Below are 26,131 nucleotides of genomic sequence, written 5' to 3'. Positions count from 1 at the left end.
CGCGGCGGCTGGGCGGGGACGCGGGGTGCGCGGGTGCGGCGCGGAGGGCGCGGCGCCTTTAAGGCCCGCGTCAGGCCGAGCGAGCGCAGGGGCCGGGCGGCGGGGCGGGGCCTCAGCTGGGCCGCCGCGCGGCTTCACCTGCAGTTCCGAACGCGCGGAACAGAGGCGCGGGCGGCTGAGAGGCCGGCGGACGCACCCGCCTGAGGGAGCCCGCCGCCGGCCGGACTTGGCCTCGCTCCCGGAGCCGGGCGGCAGTCGCGGCGGCGCAGCCTGGCTGGAGGCGCTGGGCCCGCTTGAGCGGCGGCGGCAGTGATCGGAGCGGCGCGACCGGGGCGGCGGCGGGGAACGGGCTCCGGGCGCCGGGCATCGGGCGGGCGCCGGGGCGCGGCGCGGCGGGGAAGATGACCGTGGGCTCCGGCGTGCTCCTCGTGCTGCTCTCGCTCTCCGGCGCGCTCCGGGTAAGTTGCCTCGCGTCCGGGCCGCTCGACAGCCCCGGCAGCGCGGGGCCGCCCTCGGAGCCGGCGGGGCGCGCACTCGCCCGGCGGGGCTTTCCCGGGCTTCCCCGGCCCGCGCCGGGCGTCCCCGGCGCGCGCACCGCAGCATCCAGCCGGCTCCCGCGCTCCGCGAAGCCGCCTGCGGTCGGCAGGAGCGAGGAGCCGCCGGGTCAGCGGGGGGCGGCGGTGCGGTGCGGAGTGCGGGACGCGGGGAGCTCTGCCCGAAGCGGACCCGCCGAGCATCCCTCAGCCACCCCAGGTCCGCGGCCGCTGCTCCGGAGCTCGGCTCTCCCGCGCTGGGGCAGGCTGCCCGCTGGTGGAGCCGGCGAGCCCTCCGTCGCCCGCTCGCCGCGCTCCTCCGGAGTTGGCGAGCCCAGCCCGGGCCAGGGCTGAGGACGAGGGGAGCTGGCGGCGACCGGCCGGAAATCAGGGTGTTGGGGACACCCGGTCTGGCCGCCCCTGCTGGGGGCCGGTGCTCCTGGCGCGGCGCCGCATCCGTCCTCGTTTTCTGGGTGCTGGCAGGGACCGCCGCTGCTGGTGGGCGGCGGATGTGCACCGAGGGGCAGTCTCGCCGCGGACTTCCCTCGGCGCCTGCTGCAGCCAGTGTTCGGCGGGGCCCTCGCGGCTCGGAGCGGGGCCGGAGAGCCAGGCGCCAGGCAGGAGCAGGGTGAGGTGCACCCGGGAGCGCGGTCCGGGCGCCCGCCTTCTTCCTGCGGAGCCCCGCGAGCTCTGTCCCCAGCCCTGCGCTGCGCCTGCAGGGTGCAGGTCCAGAGGGCAGCGTGCAGGCTGCGCCGGGGGGCGCCCCTGGGGTAAGGCAGCGGGGCCAAGAGAGTTGCAGGAACCCCCTCTCGTGGCCGATCGGCCTCGCTGCTCCTCCAGGGCCTCGCTGTTGTAACCTCGGAAATAAACAAGTGCCCGCGGCCGGAGGCCCGCTCTGAGGCTCGGGGCGCTTGGGTGCGCTCGACCCACGCCCGGGCGGGTGGAAACTTTCCTGGGCGAGTTAGCTATCCTCGGCCTTCGGTCCTATTTGGAGCTTCGTTCCCGAGGCACGGAGCCGTGGTGTTGAGCTTTACCCGAGGAGTGACCCCGCGCCCTGCCCTTCCTCCCCTTGGTGCTTTTTGATGAGGGCGCCGCGCCCAGGCCGGCGTCAGGGTCCCTGGAGCTCCGGGCTGGGGCAGCCTGCGGAGCCGAGGACGGGCGGGCGGCGGCGCGCAGGCCTGGAGGAGGCGGGGAGGTGCGTTCTGCTTGGTGGCCCCGCGAAGGCACGACTGCGGGGTTCGGGCTGCGCCCCTGCTCCTGCGCTCGCCGCGGAGCCGGGAGCTGTGGCGCTCCTTCTTCTGACGCGGGGCTGGCTTCCCGTCGCACATGCAGCCTCTCCCTCCATTCCCCATCCCTACGCGGCTGACCTAACTGCCACTCCCCGCAGCCTGGGAGGGGCTCTTCGCCCACCTCCACACTTCCCTGCCCTCCCGGCGACCAGGGTTCTAGACCTCCCGCTGGGCAGGATAGCCCAGGGTGCTCCGGGGGACAGGACAGGAGGACACCCACCTTCTTTGGTCAGTTAGGGAAGCTCTGGCCTGATTAGGCTGGAGATGAGGGCTCCAAGAGTGGACACGCGTCCAAGAAGTGGAGGGGGAGGACTGGAGGGCGGGCGGAAGCCTCGCCCGCCTCCCCGCAGCCTCCCCGAGAGCCAAGCTCCGAGGTGGAGCTGAGTCTTGGAGAATCTCCTTTCCTGCCCTGCCTCTCTCCTTCCTCCTGGCCACCACAGGGAGGAGAAGGCCGCCGGCCCACCTCAGCCCAAGCCCGAGCACTGGGCTGGGAGGGTGACATGGCCCTGGCAGGAGCCTGCTCCCTTGGCCGCCCCTCCTCTGTGTCTTCATTTGCTAACTGCTGGCTCTGCTGCTGGACAGTCCTCAGACCTTCCCTTCTGCCACGTGTGGGTGAGGCCCTGACAGGCCCTCAGCCTCGCCATCCGCCGGCCCTCCCTCCCTGCTGCATGCCCTCTGTCTCCGGCTAACGTGGAGACCACAGGGGCAGACCCCAGATTATGTCTGGGTGGAGGCTCTGGTGGACCAAGGCTTGTCATAGCTGGAGACCTTGCATGCAGGAGGCCCGACTAAACGTGGGTTGGATGCAATTTCTGTGAACCTGTGTTTTTTCTGACCTCTCTTGTTTTTGTTCCCAGGCCCACAATGGAGATCTTACAGCCAGGGAGACCTGCAAAGCTGGATTCTCTGAAGAAGATTACACGGCATTAATCTCCCAAAATATTCTGGAAGGAGAGAAGGTCCTCAAAGGTAAGGCAGACGTGGAAATGAAATGGCATACCGTGCTCTGGATTAGGGAAACATTACCACCCACAGAAAAAGAGGCTCAGCTGGCTTTGAGCCAGGCTCTTTGCAAAACCATGGTGGAGAGGTCAGTGGAGGTGCAGCTCGGTCGACCTAAATGGCCTTTTGCATCACAGGTGAATGATTCAGAATCCCTGTCATTTTTGAGTGAGGTGAATCATTTCCTGGGCAACAAACTGGAATCCGGATGTAGCGTCACCCAAATAATGTGCAGAGAGAGAGACCTTCTTACCAAGTATTTTTGTGTATGAAATTCTGGATTCTTAAATTATCCCTGCTTTGAAATGCATGATAAAGCAGACGATGTTGTTGGGGATGCAGTAAATAAGCCCACAGACGTTCTGTTCGCAAATGTGGCATGAGTTTTCATTACTGTCCCACTGACAGCACGGAAACACACGTGCAGTAGGGAGCTGCCAATTAGCTTTATTGTAACCGCAGGACAATATCCACGTTTGTGACGGGGAAGTCAGAGGCAGCTTCGGAACTCAAATGACAATAGATCCTTCTGCATATCGACCTGTTTCCCTCTCAAGACAAACTAACTAACCTTTGTATTTGCATGGGAGGGGAAATAAATCAGTTCTTTCTTCCCTGAGGTTTCAAAGTGGCACCGCAAACACCTCGGTGCGTGCCTTCCCTCCCCGCATCGGCTTCCCAGAAGCGGCTGCATTTAGCCGATTCCGAAGTGATGGAGGGAACCAACTTTAGTGGAAGCATCAAAGCTAAGTTTCAATATTCAGGGCAAAATCATGCTCAGGCTGCCGACTTCCTCCCCAGTTTTCTGTTTTAGGGAATACAGCGTCCCTGCCACGAGCACCGACAGCAGATCCTTTGTGTGCGGGGGAGCGCCCACAGAGTTGGTTGAGTCTTCAGATCCTGTCTGTGGAGACAGCTCGTTGACCTACTGTGTGTGCCTGGTTATGTTAATCAGGATCTTACTTGGCACCGAGTCCAGCTTTTCTAACTTATTTGTTGTCATCTGAGTTGACTATTAATATAGGGGTGTGATACTATTGACTCTTTCACTGATTATCAAAAAAACAAAAAGCAACAACAAAAAAACCCAACCTCTTGGCAGTTGGCCTAGAAGCGGGCTGGGTATGCTGTAGGAGTGAGCATCTATGGTAAGAGTTTTCAAGAGATGCTTTGTTAATTGCACAGTGGGTGTCATCTGAGACCGCCTTTCAGGATCTGTGGGTTTATGCGAATCCCTGTGTGTGCACAGAGAAGGCCCGGAAGACTCTGTCACTCTCAGTACAAATCAGGAGAGGCTTACTGCGGTCCTGCTGTTTGTGTGTCCTGAGGCTGGCATCCTTGCCACCTCCCCAGTATGGAGCTAAACTTGATAAGATCTTGGCATATCAATTTTACTCAGGAATTTAAGAAAAAGTACCTCTATTTTTGTAACAGCAGGTGCTACATACCATGGAAGAGAACGACAGATGATTCTCTTTTCTTAATAAAATGTAAGATTTCCAACTAGCATCTCCTCTCTCTCCTGGTGGACTGTGCGGGTCCAGGCTGACCTGCCCTCTGCTCCTAGCCCATGGGATGGGGAAGCCTTGGTCGCTGGCTGGATGCTGGCCTGCCCTGTATGGCCCAGGAGTCCATCATCGTACGTGAACTTGGACCAGCTCACAGGCTGCGTGGATGCACGACTCATATTCTCGGCCCTTATTTATACTTGCGATGAGGCCCAACCCAAACCTGGTTGAGGGGGAAATCACAGAGTATCTCCCTCACCTGCGTGTGCCACCCCCTCTGTGTTCTCAGGGACAGAGAGGTTTTATCTTAGAAATAATTTTACACATATGGAGGCACAAGCTACCACTGCATACACTCAAGCCACGGCAGATAAACATCTCTGTTTATGTAGAAAACTTTGCAAACGACAGGACCACAGCGAAGATGCATGTGTCGAAAATAAATAAGTGGCACAATATTTCTGTTATCCTGGTAGGAATCAAGTTAAATAGATAATGACTACTTACAAGTGAGTTATTCCAGTGGAGAGAGCTTAACCTTAATTTGACAAGCAAAGCTTCACAGAGTTCCCGTTTTATTCTAAATGCGCCGTAAGCCATTAATGACTGCTTTGCGGTTCCTTCTCTTTGCCGGAGTCAGCTCACCGGCAGCCCCAAACATCCAGACTCCAGAAGGAGAGATTTGTTACACAGTAATTAACTTGTTTATGATAAATGGGTGGAAGAAATGTTGTGGCATTTTGTTTTATGTCTAAATGAAAAGCATTTGCATTCAAAAAATTTCACGCTAATTAGGCTTAAAACAGTTTTCCCCAGTTGGGTAGCAGATACTATGGTATTGGGATCCTTTTGAGTGGCGGGCAGAACCGCTACGTATGCCGTGTGGAGTGTTTGTTTAGCTGACCTGTAGTTCCTGGATCCCCTCCGCGTTCTGTTTCCTGTCTGTGCGCTTTCTGGTGAGCACTCGAATGTAACTGCACACACTCTTACACCGTGGTGTGTTTCCAGGGTCGTTCACTGATGGCCATGATCACTGGTGCATGGTAATATCTAAAATAGGATGGTTGAGCCCTTTTCCTTACGTGAAAACAGAGCGCTCTCTACACCATAGTTTAGCATTGGGTAGTGGCTAAGCTGGTGTCTTTTTCTCGGCTTTGTTAATAATTAACGGTCAGCCCGGCCCGAGGCTGCAGCTGATGCACTGACCTGCATTGCTCTCTCATGGCGGGCAGAGTCCTGCGAAAACTCAGACCAGCTTCAAGGTAACCCCACAAGGATGGGAGATTGAGGGGCGGCTTTGTGGGAAACCAGCACGGATGCGTCGTATGTGTCCTCGCTCCTGGAGAAGAGGGTGACGTGTGTGAAAATGTTGTCTGCCAGGGCAGGGGAAGTGGGGTCTGGACATTGCCCGACGAGTTCAGATAATACAGAAAGAGGTGCCTTGTTTCTGATGACTTCATTTACTGAGACTGCCTCAGAAAAGCCTTCCCTCTCCCATATCCCAGTGAGTTTATGACCATCTTGTGCCCTTGACCACCCTTTGCTTTCTCATTGGAGAATTTATATTATCTGGTCAATCATCTTTCTTACTTAAACTGTAAGGTTCATGAGGGCAGCAGCCCCGTCACTCTGGTTTAACATTTAGAATGTTCTGGGCCAGCAGGATAAAACCCAATTAACAGAATCTTACAATTTTTCTCACATAACCGTGAAGAGATAGGTAGTCAAGGGCTGATCAGGTCAGTGGCACCATCTCACGCCTAATCTTTATTCTTATCATTCTGCCACCTTTAGTTTGTCAGTGTATTGCCTCATCATTGTAAACTGGCTGCTGTGGCTCCAGGCATTGCATTTGAGTTCACAGCAAGCTAGAAAAAGGAGGGAGTAGCAGCACCATCTGCATCTCTTCCCTGTATCAGAAAAGCAGACACTTTCTCAGAACCCTTGCTGAAGTTCTCACTGGCAAGCACTAGGTCACATTCCACTCCCGGTGGAAAGAGGTGGGGAGGCTGGGAAGCAGAGAATTGCACAGTCTGACTTAGACCTGTTATGATCCATCACCTGGTAGATGAGTAAATTGCTACCTGGAGCAGAGTTGGGGGTCTTGGGAAGGAAGAAGGGAGGAATGGGTACCGAGGAGACAAGCATCAGTGTCTGCCACATAAGGTTTCCCCAGCTTCCAGCACCCTACCCAAAGCAGAGTAACAGGCAATGCATTGTAGAACGAATGACTCATTTGTGTATCAAGTCACACAGAGGGAGGGACGGTTGAGGAGAGACCAAATGCATGCAGGGGTCTGGAATTGGCATCTAAGAAATCGCCACAATGTAATGACTGTGGCCAGAAGTACCGCTATCTTGTCTTTACAAGTATGTTGAAAATAGCCTCTTTACCCTCCTCTGTGAAGACGGGTAACTCTTGCCAGGGTGGAAGGTGTCGCTAGATGCATGGACCAGACGCTGAGCAAGTCTGACTGCACACCTATCACCCAGTGTCATGCTTGCCTTGTGGGGCCGTGGGTGTGCAACCGGTGTTGTCAAGTGAAGTCATGAATAAGCCAGAAAATGCTGACACTGTGGTGTTTCTGAGTCCCCTCCACCAACTCACAGATAAGCGGGAGCTGCTCTGAATGTTCAAATAAATGGCATGCACGACAAAGCAACCATGTGTGCTATGAATCACTGGACACTGTGGGTTGCCTGTCCAGTATCCATTCTATCCCTCTTCCTTACTAACAGAACCTCTTCCTTACTAATGAAACCTCTTCTGTCCTGATCCGGCTGGCTCACACTGAGCCCTGTTTAATATACTCACACCTCTGGTAGACTTTTACACCAAGGTGGCAATACGGCCCTTTTCTGGCCGATGGGATCTAACTAGGTTTTTCTGTTAGATGAGACTTGTGGGAAAGCTGTTTTTTTCATGGTGAAGAGGAACAGACTCAGCTGGCCATGCCTTCTTTCTTTTGCCCTTACCTTTTTCTCCTGCCTGGAATATGGATGCGATGTCCGGGGCAGAGCAGCCATCTTGTGACTGTGAGGATGGTGGAGTAGGAACTGGATCTCAGGTGGCATCCTTGAACAACTGCAGACCTTTCACTGTCCCCTGAGAGATGAGAAAAATAAGGATAAAACACCCTAGTTGAGTTTCTTGTGGCGTGCAGCTAAATGCAATCCCTGCCTTTGGGAAAGCAAGAGCTGTGCATGCTAGCAAGTGCCTGTCTTTCCCTCGGGAAGCTCAGAGCATGTTTCATGCTCTGCCCTGAGCCTCTCTCCGTCCTTTGTTTCTTGGGCCTTGGCCTTACTCTTGCTCTAGCGGCCCTCTGCTCCTTTGTAAATAGTATCCACGTCCAGCACACTGGATTGCCGAGAGCATGTCTGGGCACTCGGTAAATATTTGTTGAACAGAAGAAATGAATAGTCACCACTTCAGACTCTCTCTTTGGCCAGGATATGACTGAATCATTACATATATTAAGTCAGGGATGTCTATCTGATCCACCCATCCCAGAATGTGAACTCTCTGCTGGCTCTCTTAGCCACCCTCTTCCAGGAAGCCAGGAGATTATGCACTGGGAATCTTGGTCTTAACAAAGACATGGAGGTGAGTGGAGGTGAAGCAGGACTGAGGCCCAGCGGGTGGCTTCCACTGGCTCTAAGCCAGGACTTTCCTTGCTCTTGAAGCCAAAGGAGGCTCCTTTGAGCACCCAGACCTCACTGCCTTCTGTTGGCCGTACCTCAGGTGTCCCCTGAAAAGGAGCACCCAGAGCCCCTGGTAGTGGTGGAGACCATGGTACCCCTCTGGCTGTCTTTGGGGCCAGCCTTGCCTTTCCAGGGACCAGTGCTGTTTTGGGTTTCTCAGCAGCCTTTCCCTGCTCTAATTTTGCCTGGTCGCAGAGTTAAGAGGTTTAGAAAGGGAAGTTTATATACTTCGAAAGTGGCTTCTATCAGATAAGAGGTAAGAACAGCACAGTGATAAAGCACGAAAAGCCTGCTTTATGCGCTGCCCACACGCCAAAGCTCACGCCGATGGAGGGCCCTGATAGCCGTGTTTAAAACCAAAAGGAGGCCAAGGACTGCGGCCCCCTGCCCTCGGCCACCACACCGCGTGCAGGCCTGGCCACTGCTTCTGTTGCTCCCCCTGCAGCCCGGAGGGAGGTGCAAGTGCCTGGCCTTCCTCACTGGGTCCCTAAGGCCATGGATCAGGAGCGCCCCCCCAGCACCCTCTAACCCCTGTGCCCTCTCTAGTCAACTGTCATTAAATAAAAATCCTCATCTCAGAGGCACACACACCAGTTAGATGTGAGGATGACGGACTCATCCACACTGCAGTTTGAAGATTAAGAGTTTTGCATTTCAGAAATATGTATTTTAATGGAGTCTTAGGATGAGGGAATGTGAAACTTTATATACTTATAATATAACGTTGCGTCCCAGCTGGGTCTGTGCCAGCCTCTGCACACATCCCGTGTAATCCTCCCGAAAGCCTTGCTGGGGAGGTGAAATTATTCCCATTGTATGGATCAGAAACTGAAGATTAAGGAGGTTGAGAGATTGGCCTAAATGCATGCAGTTCGCTCTGTTTTCCCTCTTTGTCCAGACCCACACTCTTGGCTTGTTTACATCTCCCCTGTAATGTGAACGGAGATGGTTTCTGGAGCACTTGAGTGGACAGGAGACACCCCAGATGTTCGGGGGCACCGCCATAAAACCGGCAGTTATCAGGCATTCAGACGTGCTAATTGTTTCTCATCTTGAGCGTCTGGAACAAGCAGAGCCCCAGTTTATCCAGAAGTGCTTGACTGCAGCTGCTGACGTGCAAGGGCCCATCTGAAGTGGGTCCAAACTTGGTGGACACCTTGGGTTGGCAAAACTGGCCTTGGTTTTAGAAGAGCAGGATTCTGCGATGCCAGCAGGAATGTGCGATTCTGGGCACGTGGCAGAGTCCCAGAACCACACTCTCACTCAGCTCTCAGACTCTGCCCACGTTGGGGACACAGCAGAGAAAGCCTACAGGAGCCAGCCGTCCTGGCACACATCTGATGGGGGCAGGGCTGAGGCTTGGGACAGTGTCATAAACCACTCCCGCTGCAGCTCAGAGCCTGGGGGACATCGATGAGGCTCCTGAGAAAAGCTGACAACCCTGGTCTGAAGGAGGCCGCCCACCTGACCAGGCCGGGCTTCCTGGCACCACCTCTGTGGTACGCGGGGGCTGTGCGGGAGAGAGGGCCCTCCGTCTGCAGGTGGTCCTTTCTGCCTGGTCCTGGGGTCCTCAGTGTTTGAGGGGCCTCTGATTCTAGGTCCTTCCCTCCTTCCTTCCTTCTGTCGTCCTTTCTTTTTCTTTGGAGCATGGTTACGTGGAGGCCAGAACTAACCACAAACTGACAGCCAGTGAGGAAGCCAGCACTCATTTTTTCAAAGAATGTTCCTGTTATTCTGACCCTTTGAAGGAGCAGTTCTTACTCCGATGGGGCTTCCCTGGTGGTGCAGTGGTTAGGAATCCACCTGCCAATGCAGGGGACATGGGTTCGAGCCCTGGTCCGGGAAGATCCCACATGCCACGGAGCAACGAAGCCCGTGCGCCACAACTACTGAAGCCCGCGCTCTAGAGCCTGTTGAGCCACAACTACTGAGCCCGCGCACCTACAGCCCGTGCTCTGCAACAAGAGACGCCACTGCAATGAGTAGCCCCCGCCCGATGCAACTAGAGAAAAGCCCGCACACAGCAACGAAGACCCAGTGCAGCCAAAAATAAATAAAATAAATCACATTTATTAAAAAAACATTCTTACTCCGAGTGAATTCCACTATACACGATGCTGTAAGCTGCGTGACTGTCTTTCTGTCAAGGGTGGTAAAGTTCTCCCCCGTGTGCTCTTGTAAAACCTCGTGGCACTTGTTTTTCTTGTAATCTTCAGAGAGGGCTGTGCTATGTTGTAAGACAGGCTGGTAAAAGCACTCCCTTTTTGCTTAAAAACTAAGAATTTTGGTGACTTTTTGCCCAGGCTCTAGGCTGCCCTCTCCTGGTGGCCTCTGGTACTGTCTCAGCCACCTCTCCCCACCTCCACTCCTTTTCTTAAACAAAAGAGAACAAAACTGAACAAAAACCTGCTTAATTATCTTTGACTAGTGTATGCTACCAAAGGCCCTTTCCCTTCCAGCCTGCATCAGGGGCACGTGGTGTTTTTTGAGGACTTATTATATGCTAATATGTAGTCACATTTAATGCCTTCAAGACACCTGTGGGCTCAGGGCAGTCAGAGGCCACGCCCCCAGATCACCTGGTCTGTATGGGCCCTATGACTTTCCGCTCCCACACTGCCTTTTCCAGGGAGGAATTTGCTTAGATTATGGATTGTATGCGTTTCTTAGTGTGGTAGAAGTGACCCATAAATGTAGCAGCTTAAAAGACACCGATTTATCAGCTTGTTCTTCTGGACATCAGACTCCATCCAACATGGGTCCCCCTGGACTAACATCCAGGTGTGGGCAGGCTGGATCCTTCTGGAAGCTCCGGGGAGAATCCGTTTCCTGCGTTTGCAGCTTCTCGAGGCCCCACTGCTGTCCTTTTCTCGCGGCCCCTTCCTCTACCTTCACACCAGCACCGGTGCAGCTCCCCACGGTCACATCACCTTCCCCGACTGCCTCTTCTGCTCATAAGGACCCCGTGAGGACCCTGGGCCCCCCACCCCCAGATAGTCCAGCATCACCTCCCATCTCAGGTCCTGGACTTGAGCACATCTGCAGAGGCCCTTTTGCCACGAAGGTGACGTACTCGCAGGTTCGGGGATTCGGACGTGGGTGTCCTTGGGGCCTCGCGCAGGCTGCCGCATGCTGAGGACCTGCTGTGTGTCGGGCTTTGTGCTGTGTTGTTCACTTGGCTCCTGTGGACCCTCGGCAGTTCATGCGGGCACCCCCGCTTCACGGAGAGGAAAGTGAGGCCCAGGGCGATTCAGTAACCCAGTGGGAGACGGGTTAGGGAGGCCTGTTTGCATCCAAAGCTGCAGCCCTGAGCCCTGCCCCCCATGGCCCTCATCCCATCCTGCCTCACTCTAGGAGCTCCTGCCTACGGTGTCTCTAGTTAGGACTCTGGTTGGCAGCTTCCTCGTGGGTCCTGAGATGGGGATGTGCCACTCCGGAGACTCTGAAGGGTGACGGTGGCCACAAAACCCGTCTGAAGCACCTTCCAATCCGGCTGCTTTTAACTGCGCCTTGTTTAGTTAGCTTCATTGTGTTTTCTTGCAGCACATGGAGATTTAGGAAGGATTAAGGTAAGCCTTCAGTGACAGATAAATATCTGCAGGGCAGGGGAGTGCCACGCCCTGCCTGTCAGGTAGGAGGATGGGCCTCCTGGAGGTGGGAGCTTACCTGCCCAGGGAGAGGCTGGGAGAAGCTGCAGGCCTTCCTGGCCTGGAACAGGTGTGCTTTCCGCTTAGAATACAGTTTAATTCAGTTCCAGCCGCGGGGTCGGGGTGCAGACCCCACGTCTGTCCAAGAAGGGGGCCTCGCCCTCCTCATCCTTGAGCCAGGTAGCGAGGACGGCTCGCCTTCCGGACCAGCCCCCTTCGGGAGTGCGCACCCGTGCTGATCTGCCTGGAAAGCCGAGAGGGACCCTCGGTGTGCACGTGTGCTAAGCTTGCCATCGCAGTCTCCTGCATCCAGCGGGGCAGGGGAGGAGTGAGGGTGGGAGAGGAGCTGAATGGGGGCGGCCCTCCCTTCTCTAGGCCTTGGTTTGCTTATCTGCAGAGGGGCAGGATGTCCAAGTGTGGTCCAGGAACTGCCTGCCTGGGGGACACTGTTAAACCCGGCAGGCCCTTGGGTCCCCTCCCACACCAACTGTAGCGGGTTGGATGGTGTCGACTTAAAAAAATGCAGTGTGAGAGTCGTGAGTTAAGTTTTACTGGGGGCAAAATGGGGACTATAGCCTGGGAGATAGCATCTCAGAGAGCTCTGAGCAACCGCTCCAAAGAAGGAGGGGGGAAGGTCAGTATAGATGTGATTCTGGTGAAGGGGGAGTACGTGCAGTCAAACTTTCTGCTAGTTGCAGGGAGCAGACGTCACCATGAAGGATTTTAGTGCTTTTCTAGATACGAGGAGATGCAAGAAGTGGGCTCATAAAATCAGCTCCTGAAAATATCTAACTATCTGAAGACCTGTTCTGCCAGTTTTTCCCAGAGCACAGAGTCCCTCATCTCTGCTCTCCACCCTGAGCTCCTTTCAGGGGGTGTCGAAGGTCAGTGGCTGCAGCAGCATGTGATTTAATCCTTGTAGAGGTGGATGGCAAGTGCCCATGGCAAGGGCCAATTCGTGGTTGACAACGGTGGCCCCAAAAGATACATCAACCCAGAACCTGTGGCTGTGACCGTGTTTGGAGAAAGGGTCTTTGCGGGTTCAACTAAGCTAAGGATCTTGAGAGGAGATCACCTGGGATTATCCAGGGCCCTGCATCCAGTGACAAGTGTCTTTATAAGTGACAGAAGAGGAGACACACACACAGGGGAGAAGCTGTGTGACGACGGAAGTAGAGCCTGGAGTGATGAGGCCACAAGCCAAGGACACCTGGGGGACCAGGAGCGGCAAGAGGCGGGAAGGACACTCCCCTGGAGCCTGTGGAGGGAGTGCAGCCCTGCCAACCTGGATTTCAGACTTCTGGGCTCTAGAACTTCAAGAGAATACTTTTTTTTTTTTTTTTTTCTTTTTGCGGTATGCGGGCCTCTCACTCTTGTGGCCTCTCCCGTTGCGGAGCACAGGCTCCGGATGCGCAGGCCCAGCGGCCATGGCTCACGGGCCCAGCCGCTCCGCGGCATATGGGATCCTCCCAGACCGGGGCACGAACCCGTATCCCCTGCATTGGCAGGCGGACTCTCAACCACTGCGCCACCAGGGAGGCCCAAGAGAATACTTTTTTTTTTTTTTTTTTTTTTAAGTCTGTGGTCACTTGTTACAGCAGCCCCAGGAAACTCACACACACACTGAACTAGAAATCCTGGGTCTGTGCCCTAGGACTCTGCCTATTTAATCCAACTGCCAGGGAAGCTGATGTTCCTTAAAGCCTGAAGGCTTCAGGTCTAGAGGACGTTTACCTTCAGAATTCCAGCGCTCAGCATCCCTCATGAGAAAGTGTGTTTTCCGTGAGGGGGTCTGCCGGGAGGTAACCAGCATCCTCAAGTGCTGCTCAGGTGGGCGGTGGGAAGGATGCTGTGGTTTCCATCTCCCCAGAACAGTAAATGGGGCACGTCGGTATAGAAATGTAGGCTCTCGTATTATAAAGCCTGACACGGAACAGTTTCATAGGAATTAAAATGTATGTGAACATTTGCTCTCCTCCCATTATCCTTCCCGGTCAAATGGAATTTTAACAAGGATTATAGCTCAGATAATATCACACAGATACACTGTAAATATTTTGTTAACCTGAAGGTCTGCATTTGAGAATGTATCGTTGAACCACTGCTGCTGCAGAAGGAAAGGCACGCTCCCTCTGCCACTGTGGAGATGTTCGTGAAGGAGCGGGTGCTCTCCGGAAGGAAAGCACTCATCGAATATGCCTCTTCTCTCCCCAGAACTGCTTTACTCTGCAAATGCAAAAAGGCATTATTTCTGGCTCCCAGGGTCTCGTTTCCGTGTCTCGAGCAGCCGCGTTTTTGCTGCCTGGCCCCTTAGCTCTCCGGAAAGCAGAGGTGAGCGGGCTTTCCCCAGGAAGGCAGCTGCTCAGCTCAGGTTCCAAGGCCCTGACCCTGTCCCTGTCCGTCTGCGGCTGCGTTGCAGGTAGCCTCCTGCATTCCTGGGACCAGACTGTTGCAAGCCGCCCTGCCTGCTGGGTCTGTGTTGACGGGGAGCCCTGGGTATCCCAGGGGGCTCCAGGTCTTAACTGGGAGGGAGTGGCTGTGGCCATCCTGTCTGTCTTTTGGGGTTGGGATGGGCAAGCAACCCAAGGGCCGGCGGCCAGCATGGGAATGGGCCTGGCCTTTCCATGACCACTGCCACTGGGCACCAGGATTCTCAGGCCCCACGCGCTGCTCCAGCTGGTCCCTCGGGCTGCATGCGACACATCTCCCCACGAGTGACCCAGGGCAGCCGGAGCAGAGGCGGAAGGGCCCTTGGGTGGGAACGTTCTGGATCAGCCGTGTCGTTGCTTTCTCTTGATGGTCAGGCCGTTTGCACGGCATTGGGTTATGCACGCTGTAAACTGGGTGAGCTGGGTCATGCAGCCCCTGTGGTGAGCACCAGGCTCCCACGGGCGCCCTGTCCCATGCCTGCGTCCGGTCCCATCCGAGGAGTTGGGAGGACCATTGTTCTGTTTTCTAGTCTGTGGATCTAGGCTTCCTCTGCACCAGGCACCTTGCCGGTGCCGACCACCACCCTCTGAGGAGGACGCATTATTAGCCCCCTTTTACGAAGCAGGGGACGCTGATGCTGGATGGTTTGGGGACAGTTGTTTAAGTGGGGCAGCCTGCCTCCTGAGGCCCGCCCTTGCCCTGTCCTGTCCATCACCTTGGCCCCGATTCCCCTCACGGAGACCGGGCACCCCCGAGGCACGGGGTCTGATAGCCCGGGGGGTGCAGACCCGGCGCCCCCGTCATCAGCTGTGTGGCCCTAGGCACGTGCCGTGTGTGATGTGACCGCTGGCACTGCTTCCCCAGGAGGAAATGATGGTTCACTGCCCAGGCTGGTCTCGAGGGTCCAGCAGGACTGACGTGTGACCTGCAGGAAGCCGAGTGTGGCCCGTGGACGGCAGGCCACCGCCAGCCTGCATCGTGGTCACGGCTCTTGTTAACAAATGACCCCGACTCTCCTCCTCCTCGCCCCTGAGATGTGATGAGCTGGCCTTTGGAGCAGTACGTTTTCCATTAGACGGCAGCTTGATTTGATATTTTTTATGGTTTTGTTTGGGGACTTTTTCCCTTCTTGACCTTTACATTCTTACGTGTGGCCAGAGACCTCTTGGCAAAAGGCATGTTTTTAAAATTGAATAAACAAATGATGGAGAGGCTTATTTAAAGCTTTGTAGGCTCACGGGGAATGGAGGCCGCACATGGACATAATTTCACGACCGTTATTTATTAATAGGGCTGGGCATGATTGGATTATGTCATATCACATTTAATGCTGGGGCGTGACAAGCTAATGGAGTCATTAGGCAATGAGTGTCCAAAGAGAGCCGTCACTGTCCTGCAGGCCCCTCACTGTTTGAAGCCGGAAGGACGCTTTTTTCTCAAGTTATCTTATTCTTTCCCACCTTCCCTCAGATACAAAGAAGGGATTATACCACTTGTCTTATCTAGTTCTTACATTTTAAGATAAAAACAGAATACCAGCAAAGGGCTGAAGGTGATAAAATTGTGATCAAAAGTCCGTAAAATTATAGACCTATATTTTTTTGGAACAGAGAGGTTTCACAGTGACTTTTTTTTAAGGAGCTGGACAGCTTAAGGATTTCTCTACAGAGAAGTGTAAGATAGACTTCCATGTAAGAAAACAAAATTGTTCCGTGCTTGAAAGGTTAATGGCTGGTAAACGTCAATTTTCTACCATGCTGCCAAAATTGCAGCGGCCTTTGAAATCCATTTTGAAGTCTTGGATCCTTTGAAAATGATGAGGGGCAGGGGTACCGCCTGAACCTCAAGTGTCTTTCCTTCTGGCTGAGCAGTGGCACCTTTGCTGGAAGGGAGGGTGTCTCCCAACTGGTGGGAGTGTTTCACTGGGGTATTTTTGGTATAAACACTTAACAAATGCTCTGGATTTCTAGTCCTAGAAACTGCAGATGCGTCTTTATGACATAAGATCTGTCCCCCACCCCGATAAACCTGAACTGTATTTGTAGGTCGTCCTGGGATATTTGCATTTGAAATACTATAAGCATAGCCTTCTCTAAAGATCTTTGATTTTAAATATGATGACAGCGACAGACTTTTGTTGCAGCCCCTGGACTTAGAATGGGGTTGTCTCCACTTTTTGGAAGTCCAGCACACAGAGGTTCTGGAACTTTCCAGAGTTTCACAGGATAGACTAGGGTATGGGATGGAAGAGCCTTCTCATCTGAGTCTCTCCCACCTCTCTCCACGTCTTGTGTGCTTTATGTGGGATGCAGGTTTGCTCGGGCAGAGCAGATGCCTGTAATTAGAGGAAACTTGTAGGGCCCGGCTTGAAGGATCATCCCTTGTGTGTTAATTTCCCAGTGCCCTTCGATTCCCGCCATCTTCTGCTGTATTAAATGCAGCCCATTGACAGGGGCGCTCCTTCTTCCTAAGTGATAGAAGACGGTCCTCACGTCCAGCCTCGCTGAATCAGCACAAGGGAGGGGCCAGGGGGCTGCCTTTCTGATTTCTTTGTGAGCAGGACTGAATTCCCCTCGGGCTGGCGTGGAGCCACAGGCCTGGGCTCCAGCATCTTACACCGTGAGGCTTCGGCCTGGAGGGTCACGTGTCTGTGTTTAAATCCTCTGTGCTCACCTGATGTAGCATTGGTGGTTCTCACCTGTCAGCCTCACACAGTGGGCGAGGCCACGTGAACCTAAAATAGGAATTTGATTTTTCAGCCCTGTCAGCCTGGAGGTTGGGCCTTTCCCCCAGAAGAGGTGCCGCTCACGTGATGGTTCGGTCACGATGTGAGAGAATCTTGGTTTTGCCTTTTCCCGCTTGAAAGATCAAAATGAAAGGTGACAGGTCTCCCCTCAATGCGCCAGGTTTGGTGGCGGGGGGCAGGTCGGGACTCAGAGGCTGTGTTTAAATCAGGCAGCTGATTGTGGGCGGGGATGGGAAGGGGTGCAGGGCTGAGGGAGAAAGACCAGAAGAGAGGGGACTTGGTTGCTTCCTTCTTTAACATAAAATTGTGTCATGAATGGCCCTTCCTCCCCCGCACAAAAGAGGCACCAAGGAGAGAATTCTTTTCAAGCCAGGCCTGCGTCCTCCCGGCAGCCCCTGCGCTGGCAGACATGCTCCATTGTTGGGTTCTAAAAGGAGGATTCTGGAAGGATGTCACTCGGTGACATGCAGATAGAAAGCCCCCCAGTGGCTTTCTAAGGTTACAGCTTCAGGGAGGCACTAATTCGTCACCTCGTCCAGCCCCAGGGGAGCAGAAGGGCTGCTCCCAAGATAAGGAGGCTGCAGACCCCCTCCCTCTAAACCTGCTGCTCCCCGTGGGCAGCAAATCCCACTGTTTTCTCCCTTTGAAAGGTGGTTATTTTATCAGGGAGGCATCCCCTCCTGCGGCTGTTTAGGCGTTGCCGTACTGCATTTCTCTTTTCAGTTTTGAAATATTATTTCCTTCTTGCTTAAATGCCACGCGGGTAAAAACTTTTGTCGATGGGAGACGGCATCGTGGGTGAGGGCGTTGTTTCTCGCCCAACTTCCTAGTCTCTCTCCTGGGTGGTGAAGGCTGATGGTGAGATCGGGTGCGACTCTGGACGCTTGCCTGTATTTTTCTGAAGGAGTCTTGAGCTCTGAGTGTCAACCAGCAGCTGCGGAGGCAAACGCTTATCTGTTTATTTCCTAACATATTGTGCTGTTAATCTCAACTTGCTGTCTACCAGTGGAACCGCTCTTGGTGAGACTGTAGCCTCTCTCCAGAAAGTTACTTGATTTTTGATGTAAGGAAAAGGATTAATGCAGTTGGGCTTTGATAAGGCTGGCCATCTAGCGTGGCACAGACACACTCATCCCAGCCATATCACTGACCTCAGATGGTTACGGGAGCACTGCGGAGCGGGAGCACTGCAGAACGGCGATATGGGACATGCAGAGATAATTGTAGTTTTGCTATTTAAAAAATAAGTCTAGTGTTTTACAATGTTAAAATGATAACCTGTTTAGGGAAACTCGCGGTGCCTGTCTCTTGGCACAGAAAAACCCCTTCTAGCAGCTTGACTGGACCCTATTAACCTATTTTTATTTTCCTGAGCAAAAATTAAAGTCTCATTTCTGTTTGAACTCTTAAGCTTAGAATGTAGGACCAGAAGTGCGTGTCTGCAGTTTTGAACTGAACATAATTCCATAGATTTTGTACCTGTGATGTGTTTATGCCTTTGCTTTTAAATGATCTGAAGGGTTGAGGTTAGATGCACTTGGTTAGACTTGGGGTAAGTGCCTTGATCTACAGGGGCATTCTTGATCCAGGTGCTGATCTCGGGGCTGGGGGAGAGACGACTAGCAGCCCCCGTGGAGCAGTAGATAATTGTGACCCCATGCTTCTGCCGTCTTCCTGTCCCCACACTTGTCACTAATATATTGCGTTGTTCATTTTGCCATTGGTGATGGTGATTCACTTCATAAACCCTGTGGGTCTTTGGATTCCTAGATGTCGAAGTAACCATAGCTATCCTTGACCTATTATCAATGGATCCCGGAGAGTCTTAGGCCCCTCGTGCCATGTTCCCCACGGCTCTTTCCCTTCTTCCCCATGGCATGCCCACCCTGCCAGGCACCAGCATTGAATCACCTGCCCAGGTAGCTAGAACCTGCCAGCCCTCCCCTGCTCTGTGCCTTTGTCTTGGCCGCCACCCTTCCCAGCTTGCCCCTGCATCTGGGGGATCTTCCAGAGCCTCCTGATTCAAATGTCATCTCTCCACTGGGCCCTCCTTTGGGGTCTTCTCCCTTCCCTTCTGCCTGAGCTAAGTGACATTAATTCCTTCCACCTCCCTTGCCTCATAGTTTTATTAAAATATGCAATAATGTAATGTTGACTGTACTCTCCTTTATGGCTGCCCCAATTATGGTCTTACTCTGAGTGTGTGTGTTTTCTAGGTAACTGTGTGTTAGGTCTGGAGAGAGAAGATAGATGGCCCAGCGCACACCCAGGGAACGCCTTCCCAGGAAGGGATCTTTGCAGGAGAAAGAGATGAGCTTTTTCCACCTTCTGGAGGAGGCAGAGGCTGAAACTGACAAGCAAGAAAATATGAAAGTGAGATAATTAGAGAAGGAGGGGCATAAAATGGAAAAGCCAAAGTATTTTTCATTTTGCAACTCTGTGTTAGGACTCACTCAGTTTATTTATTAAGCCGTTATCAAAGTAAAGTGAGACAAGTGGGTCTCAGTCTAATGAAATTGCCCCTCTGTGGGCCGTGTTAGCTTCAGGTATTCCGAGCATAATTGGATAACAACGACAATTATTGCACCAGAGTTTTAGTGCCGGCCAACCTCTCCCTCTGTGCTTTTTTCTGCGCAGAGGCTCATAGGCCTTCTGATGAAGCTGGGGCCGGGCTGACTGTTCCAGCTCCAGTCCAGACCAGGAACTGCAGACTGGGTGCCCATCAGGCCAATAGGCCCTCACATTTCAGCTCCTGGCACTTTTCTCTGTGTTGTAACCTGGGTGAAAAGCACCTCTGCTGTCATCTGGTAAACTACTCAGCAGGCTGCTTGGCTGGTCTGGGTATCTGTGAGGCAGGTGGTTCCTCGCCCGGGGGTCAGGGCGCCAAGGACAACCACCTACTGACTTCTGATTTGTTTTTAAAACTGTTTGACCTATGCCCCCTCCCTGCCACCTCCACCCCTCCCCAGGTAGGCCTGTCTGCCAGTATCATTTCACTGCTGAGAATCGGGCACCTCTGTAAAATTATGCTGACCTGAGGGGATCGAGATCCAGAGGTGCCTGTGTGCTTAAATGTGCAGGAATCAAACCGCTTGGCTGATAACTTGGTATCGATTCATCTCCTTCCCCTGCTTTGCTGAGCCCAAGGCCTCCCAGATGAGGTAGTGATGTTTTGAGGTTGTAGTTAGGCAGGTAGTTCTCATTCTTGATGCTGAAATGACATGTCCGTGGGCTGAGGACTGGCTCTTTATCAGGGCTCGGCTCACAGGGACTCCAGGCAGCAGCCCACCTGGCTGTGGGGTGGGGGTGGGGGGAGGGGATGCCTTTCCAGCTGCGAGAACCAGAGGCCCTATCCTGGGGCTCAGTCCCCAGGAAACAGCTCAGGGCTTATAGTAATTGTTCCAAGAGGAGAACGTTCAAAGTGCAAGAGAAACAGAGGCTACTGGGCAGGAAGGGAATGTGGGGGTGGGGGGCGGGTCTCCTCCAGGAGCGCAGAATTGAGACTCTACAGGTCACCCCTCGCTGCTCTGGGTGATGAGCCTGTGGGATGCTGGAGGCTCTGAGGAAGGGCCTGGGGGCCCTGGGGCCTCACCTGCACGGGGGGCCAACTGACTCAGTGATCCGGAAGGCGTGAATCTGATGAGCTTCACTTCTTAAGCGGGGGCTCGCTTCAGAGTCCGACAGCGAGGCTCCTTCCGCGTGGAGACTAAGGGCTGACCTGCGGTGTTTGCTGCAGCCGGTGCCGTAACAGACACTGGAGGCTGTGGAAGTGTGCTGAGCTTGCTGGGAGCTGCGGACCTAGGGTGGGTCTGCTTCTGGCTGCCCCCGCCTCTCGTTCTGAGGGCCGCCCACACTCCTGCATTTCTAGGGGTGAGAAGCCCCGTGGCCCCGTGACTGCCTTTCCTGAGAGCTGTCCCCTCTAGGTCTCCACTGCAGCCGGGCTGCACGGAATGCACATCCGGGAATACTCGCGGGCTGGCCAGGCGGCCGGGCACCGCCGGGCGGCTCCAGGCGCCTGGTCCTCCTGCCGGCGGATGGCTCAGGCCTCGCAGGGGCCTGGCTGCCTCTCAGCTCTTGCTTTCAAGTGCACCCTCTGCCAAAATGCCAGAAGGAGCTTCGGAAGCAGAGCCGCAGCCGCCCTCAAGGCTGCGCGCCCTCCTCATCCTGTCCCCTCGCCGGGCTCCGGGCTAAGCCACGTGCCCTGTGCCCCGGTTCCCTTCTCTTCTTCATCCTTGTCCCGGGGCCCCTGCGGGGGACCCTCTGCCCTGCTCCTGGCGCTCCTTCCTGTCTCAGGCACTTGGCTCCTGGCCCCTCGCCGGGGGGGCTGTCCCTGTCCACCCGTCGCCCTCCTGGCCCCCCTCTTCTGTCTGCCTTGGGGCGCTGTGGAAACAGCCCAGGAGCCCCTCCTGTTATCCTCTTGCCCGTCACGCCTCCCTCTGCTGCATCATGGTTGTGAGAGCACGCGGGCCTGTGCTGGCCGGGCTCAGAGGGACACTCACGGCCGGTCGCTGAGTGGGTGACAGGTCGTGTCCCTGCTGTGCTCTAATCCCCCCGGCGTCATCCACGGCCCTGCCTGCGCAGGTTCTCGTGACTGTCACACTCCTTCCCACTCCCCCAGTGCGGCTCCCTGCCCCCCTCGCGCCCCCATAGCTGGAACTCCTCGGCCCTCCATCCCTTTACTTTCTTTCCTTCTTTCCCTTCAGGCAGCAAGTCCTCTCTGGAGGCCCCCTGCCCCTCCTGAGGGGGCTGGGCCCCCACCTCTCCGCTGCCCCTTGACGGTCCCTGCCATAGAGGCCATCATGCGGCTCGGCCTGGGCCCCCCCCAGTGCACCTGCTGGGGCCAGTCATCCACGGGTGCTGTCCTCCCAGACGGGAGAAGGATCCTGCCCCCGAGGCTGGAACCTGGGTGCCCTCAAAGCCCCCAGGGGGCAGAGGGGAGACAGTAAGGGGTGTTGAAGACTCGGCGCCTCTGAGGGTGGTGCCCTGGCCTGAGTGCTGGGGGGACGCAGACTTGACCTTGTTTCCAGTTGCCAGACACACAGGCAGTCTGGACCCTGGTGTGAAAACTCCCTATCTTGTAACATTCCACGAGCCACGCACAACAGGTCTCTGGGCCGAACATCAGGTTGACAGTCTGTGACCTCGGGTTGGACTCTGCTCTATGTCACAAGGCCAGCACTCCTGTGAGCCTGTGACACCGTCTTGAAGCTGCATTGCTGGATAGGAGGGGACACCTTAACCAGGGCCCACTGGTTGCAAGGAAGAAAACCTCTCTGGGGAGAAGGAGACGGCCTGCCTGGCATCTTTAGAATAGGGCTCCGTGCTGACCACAGGCCAGAGGAGGCCCGAGTGGACGGCGGTGCCCAGGGCCTCCAAGGTAGGACCACCCTCCTGCTGGCTGTGACCCTTGACCGCTGGGGCTGGGTGGGCAGGGTGCATGGTCCTTTGGGGCTGGGCCTCGGGGCTGGGTGTGGTGCAGGCAAGCAGTGCGGTGAGGACAGCTTGTTTTGATCAGAAGCCCCCGCCGAGGTGGGAATCGGATTTTAACCGCACTTTGCTCACATACAGGCTATCAGAGCCTGAAGACCCCCAAAGCGTCGGGCTCTGCGGTGCCTCCCTGCATCCGAAGGATCCAGGGTTCCCGTGGCGCATGCAGCGTAGGAAAAGCCACCGCCCTTTACATTCTCTTCCAACACCAAGGCCTCAGGTTGGCACCAGGATGTCCGTATTCTTGAGAATCTCACTTTTTCACAAAGGGAGCAAACACCAGGCATGAAGCAAGAATTTAATGATATTATTTTGCTTTTACCGTGCTTGTTTACAAGCGCAATGTTAGCCAGCGATACAAATTTCCCTTTTAAATGCAAGTACTTCCATAAAACCACAGAGTCAGTTAACATAAAAGCCTTGGGGGTGACCGCAGTTGCGTGACTCGGTGGCTTCGCGTGTGCAGTGTGCCCCTGCTGCCCTGGTGAGGACCCTGGGGCCAGGACGTCCTCGGCAGCTTTCCAGTCATGCTGCTCGCTCTGAAGGAGGGGCCGGGGGCAAGGGGCAGCAGTGTCCAGGTAAGTTCTCATAGCATCACTGTTCCCAACATTTTGACAGTTCTTGACGGTTGCTTCTCTTTGTGGTACGTGCTACCGGTTTTCCATTTTCCCTCGGTGATGAAATGTTTCCTTGGAAGTCGTGAATTTTTTTTAGAAAAATGGGAGGGAAAATGGTAAGGTGGTCCACAGATGGGGCAGAGAGCCTGGGCCCAGCTGTGGACAGAGCTGCGTTGGAGTCCTGGACAGCCCAGCGTGTGGGCGGGCCTCTCTGGTGGCTCGGAGCTGTCAGAGTTCGCGGTGGGCGAGGGTTTCCCTCCACCTGCCCCCCCCAACCCCCTGCCAGCTCCAGCACTAACGTGAGGCCTTGTGGGGACCCAGGCGAGCCCCGTGTGCACCAGGACAGCACCAAAACTCATGGTGGGAGTCCACATGGCCAGCACCGAGGCCCGAGGGGGCATGTGTGTCCGTCGGTGTGGACCCTAGAATGTGCATCTCTCACAAGAGGACCCAGCATCTCCTTGTCCGCCAGCCTGGCTACTCCCAATAAAAACAAATAAAACAGCCTGCCCCTGCAGAAGGAGTGAGCCCTGGCCCCATTCTGGATCTGTTTGGATGTTGCTTTGAAAATTCCAGCTGCTGTGGAGAGAGCCACACAGAGGAGGAAAAAGACAACTGAGGAAGAGGCCGGTCAGGAGCAGAATTAATGAGGCCATAATGCAAGAGTTAACCTCTGGGAACACGTGTTGGATAAGATGCTTCTTTCTCAAAAGCAATTGCCTTTCATCCTTCTCTCTCTTACTTTAATAGAACATTTTGCATTTTTAAAATGTCAAACAATTTACTTTTGAAAACTTGATAAACTGAAAAACACACAAAAAGTAAGTTAGTGTAAGTTTGTCTCCCTCCCCTGAACAGCCACAGTTAATCACTTGGCATGTCAGGTGTGGGTGTGTGTGTGCGTGTGCACGCGCTGTGTATAGGCATGGCATGACATCACGAGTACACACGTATGTGTAGTCATGTGGGCACCCTTGTGTATTGTATGTACCTGTGTGCAAGCATGTGGGTGCTGTTGTGTGTACATACCACACGTGCACACACATTCAAGTGACTGGTGTGATGATGTGTGATCATGGCTGTAGCGTGTGTTCGTATGTGCACACGTGCTGGGTGAGAGTTGTACATACATGCATATGAGCATGTGAGTGTGGTGTGTGCATATGTACAGACATGTGTTTGTGCACGTGTGCATGTGTAGTGCACAAATGTGTGTGCCTGTGTGGTGTGCACGTGTGCATGCATGTGTCACGTATGCATATCCAGTACGTGTGGGGTGCCTGTGTGGTGGAGGACTAGAAGGACGTTTCCAGTTCTTTGCTGCTGAAAATGATGGATGCTGAAGAAAATCTATGTAAACGCATCTCAGGGCACATCTCTCATTACTTCTTTATGATGAATCATTAGAGGCAGAATTCAGAATTTCTGGTTCAGAGGCTCTGTTTGTTACATGGCTCTGGATCCACACATGTAAAGGATGTTTCAGGGGAGGTAGTGGCAATTTGTGCTCCCAGCCAGGACTTTGGGAGATACCCATGTTCCCGGGCCTCCTTGGCCCGAGGCCTGTCATATGGCCATTCTTTTAAAAGTATTTTGTGACCTGACAGGTGTGAGATGGTGTCATTTAATCTTGCATTTATTTACTTAGGAATTAGTAGAGTAGTAGGGAACTTTTTAAAAATCTGCTTTTCCTTCCCCTTTTTTTCTTTTGCAAATTATGTGTCTGCGTTTGTCAGTTTTTCTCTCAGGGGTGATTGGAGTGGCCTCATACAAATGCTTTCGTTTAGCCCTATCACCACTGAGATCCCTCAGGACAGTTTTGTAATTTTTTCCAAGTAGTTTTGGTGTATTCTTAGAGTTTGTCCCTAAGTGCGTAACGTGCTGATGTGTGAGCAGTGTGTCTGCAAGATGGAGGTGCCACTAAAGTGTGCTTGATGGAACCTATTTTAACTAGGGACCATTGTTTACAGGAATAAGTAAGCAAAGCCCATGCAAACTGGCGGAAGTCCCAGCACAGACTCTTGGAAAGGCAACAGGGCTTTCTGAGGGCCTGGAATCGAGGGTTGAAATCTAAGGCTGCCAGGACAAGGCATTGGCAAGCCTCTTCTGTAAATGGCCGATGATAGTTATTTTAGGTTTTGCAGGATAGGTCCGGCGGGACCTGCTCACCTCTGCTGCCGTAGCACAAATGCAGCCGTAGACAGTTTGTCATGAATGGGGTGGCTGTGTTCAGGTTACACACACAGCGCCCCTCCTTTCTGCGTCTCTACCAGACCCTTCCTTTGTCACTTTCCTATTTTTCTGTGCATGTGGAGGAAAACTGTTCCCGGTTGAGAACCGTTGCTCTGAGTACATTTTTCTTTAGCCCTCATAGCCACATTATGAAGCTTGGCATTGCAGCCCCATTTGACAGATGAGCAAACTGAGGCCAGCAAGCTTTGATGCCATAGCTGAGGTCAGGTAGCTATTAAGTGGTAGAGCTGGGCTTTAAACCCACGTCTGCCTGACGGGCACAGCAGCCACATAAGTGCCGTTCGGAGCAGGGCCAGGCACACAGGTGAGCAGCCACGGCGCTGGCCCAGGGGCTGCAGTCCTGGGTCCAGAGAGGCCGCAAAGAGGGAGCAGAGGAGGCAAGGATGCAGAGAGCTGGGTCCTCCCAGCCCCGCCAGGAGCGCTTTCTGCTGGCACATGATGCCACCATCAGGATGGCCGTGATAATGGAAGAGGGAGGAAGTGAAACATGATGAGCCCTTGGTGGATGGTGTGATCAGCCTTCAGTGTCAGATCTGCACGTGAATCTAGAGTTAAGAACGGACGACTGCTCACCTCCTTTGTGCTCTGTTCATCCCAGGTGTGGACACCGAGAGGAGGCTCCACATACTGGGCCCCGAACGCCAACGTTCGGCCTCATTAGAGGGACCGCGCTCGGGGACGTCACTGCTCACCTGCTGGGGCCTGGATGGCGGCGGAACCTGGCACGGGCGCGGGCTGTCCCTTCCGGCGCAGGCGCAGGCCGTCCCTCCCGGCGCTGGATGCCTGCGGCCTCCGGAGGCCGCTCCTGTTTCCCAGAATGCCTACACTTCCGGTTCTGCGCATTCCATCCGGGTCAGGGGGCGCACGGGGGCGCCAGGCGGGGTCAGCCGCGAGCATAGGGCACCATTTTGAGCCGA

The 26,131-nt window shown here is 54.5% G+C and overlaps 1 protein-coding gene across 1 annotated transcript in view; it reads left to right on the top strand.

Annotated features, from left to right (window-relative positions):
- Window positions 1–401: 401 nt before the first annotated feature.
- The window catches only part of CDH4 (cadherin 4), a gene marked incomplete at its 5' end in the record, with an annotated part of 569,921 nt that continues 544,191 nt past the window's right edge, over window positions 402–26,131 (top strand). The window contains 2 exons of the mRNA XM_081257492.1: window positions 402–458; window positions 2,680–2,791. Of these exons, the coding sequence (XP_081113618.1) occupies window positions 402–458; window positions 2,680–2,791 (169 nt within the window). The remainder of the gene's footprint in view (window positions 459–2,679; window positions 2,792–26,131) is intronic.

The sequence above is a fragment of the Mesoplodon bidens genome, assembly GCF_964165515.1.
Source record: "Mesoplodon bidens genome assembly, chromosome: 15".
Classification (NCBI taxonomy): Eukaryota; Metazoa; Chordata; class Mammalia; order Artiodactyla; family Ziphiidae; genus Mesoplodon; species Mesoplodon bidens.
The sequence above is the reverse complement of the archived record's forward strand: the minus strand, read 5'-3'. Positions and strand labels throughout refer to the sequence as shown.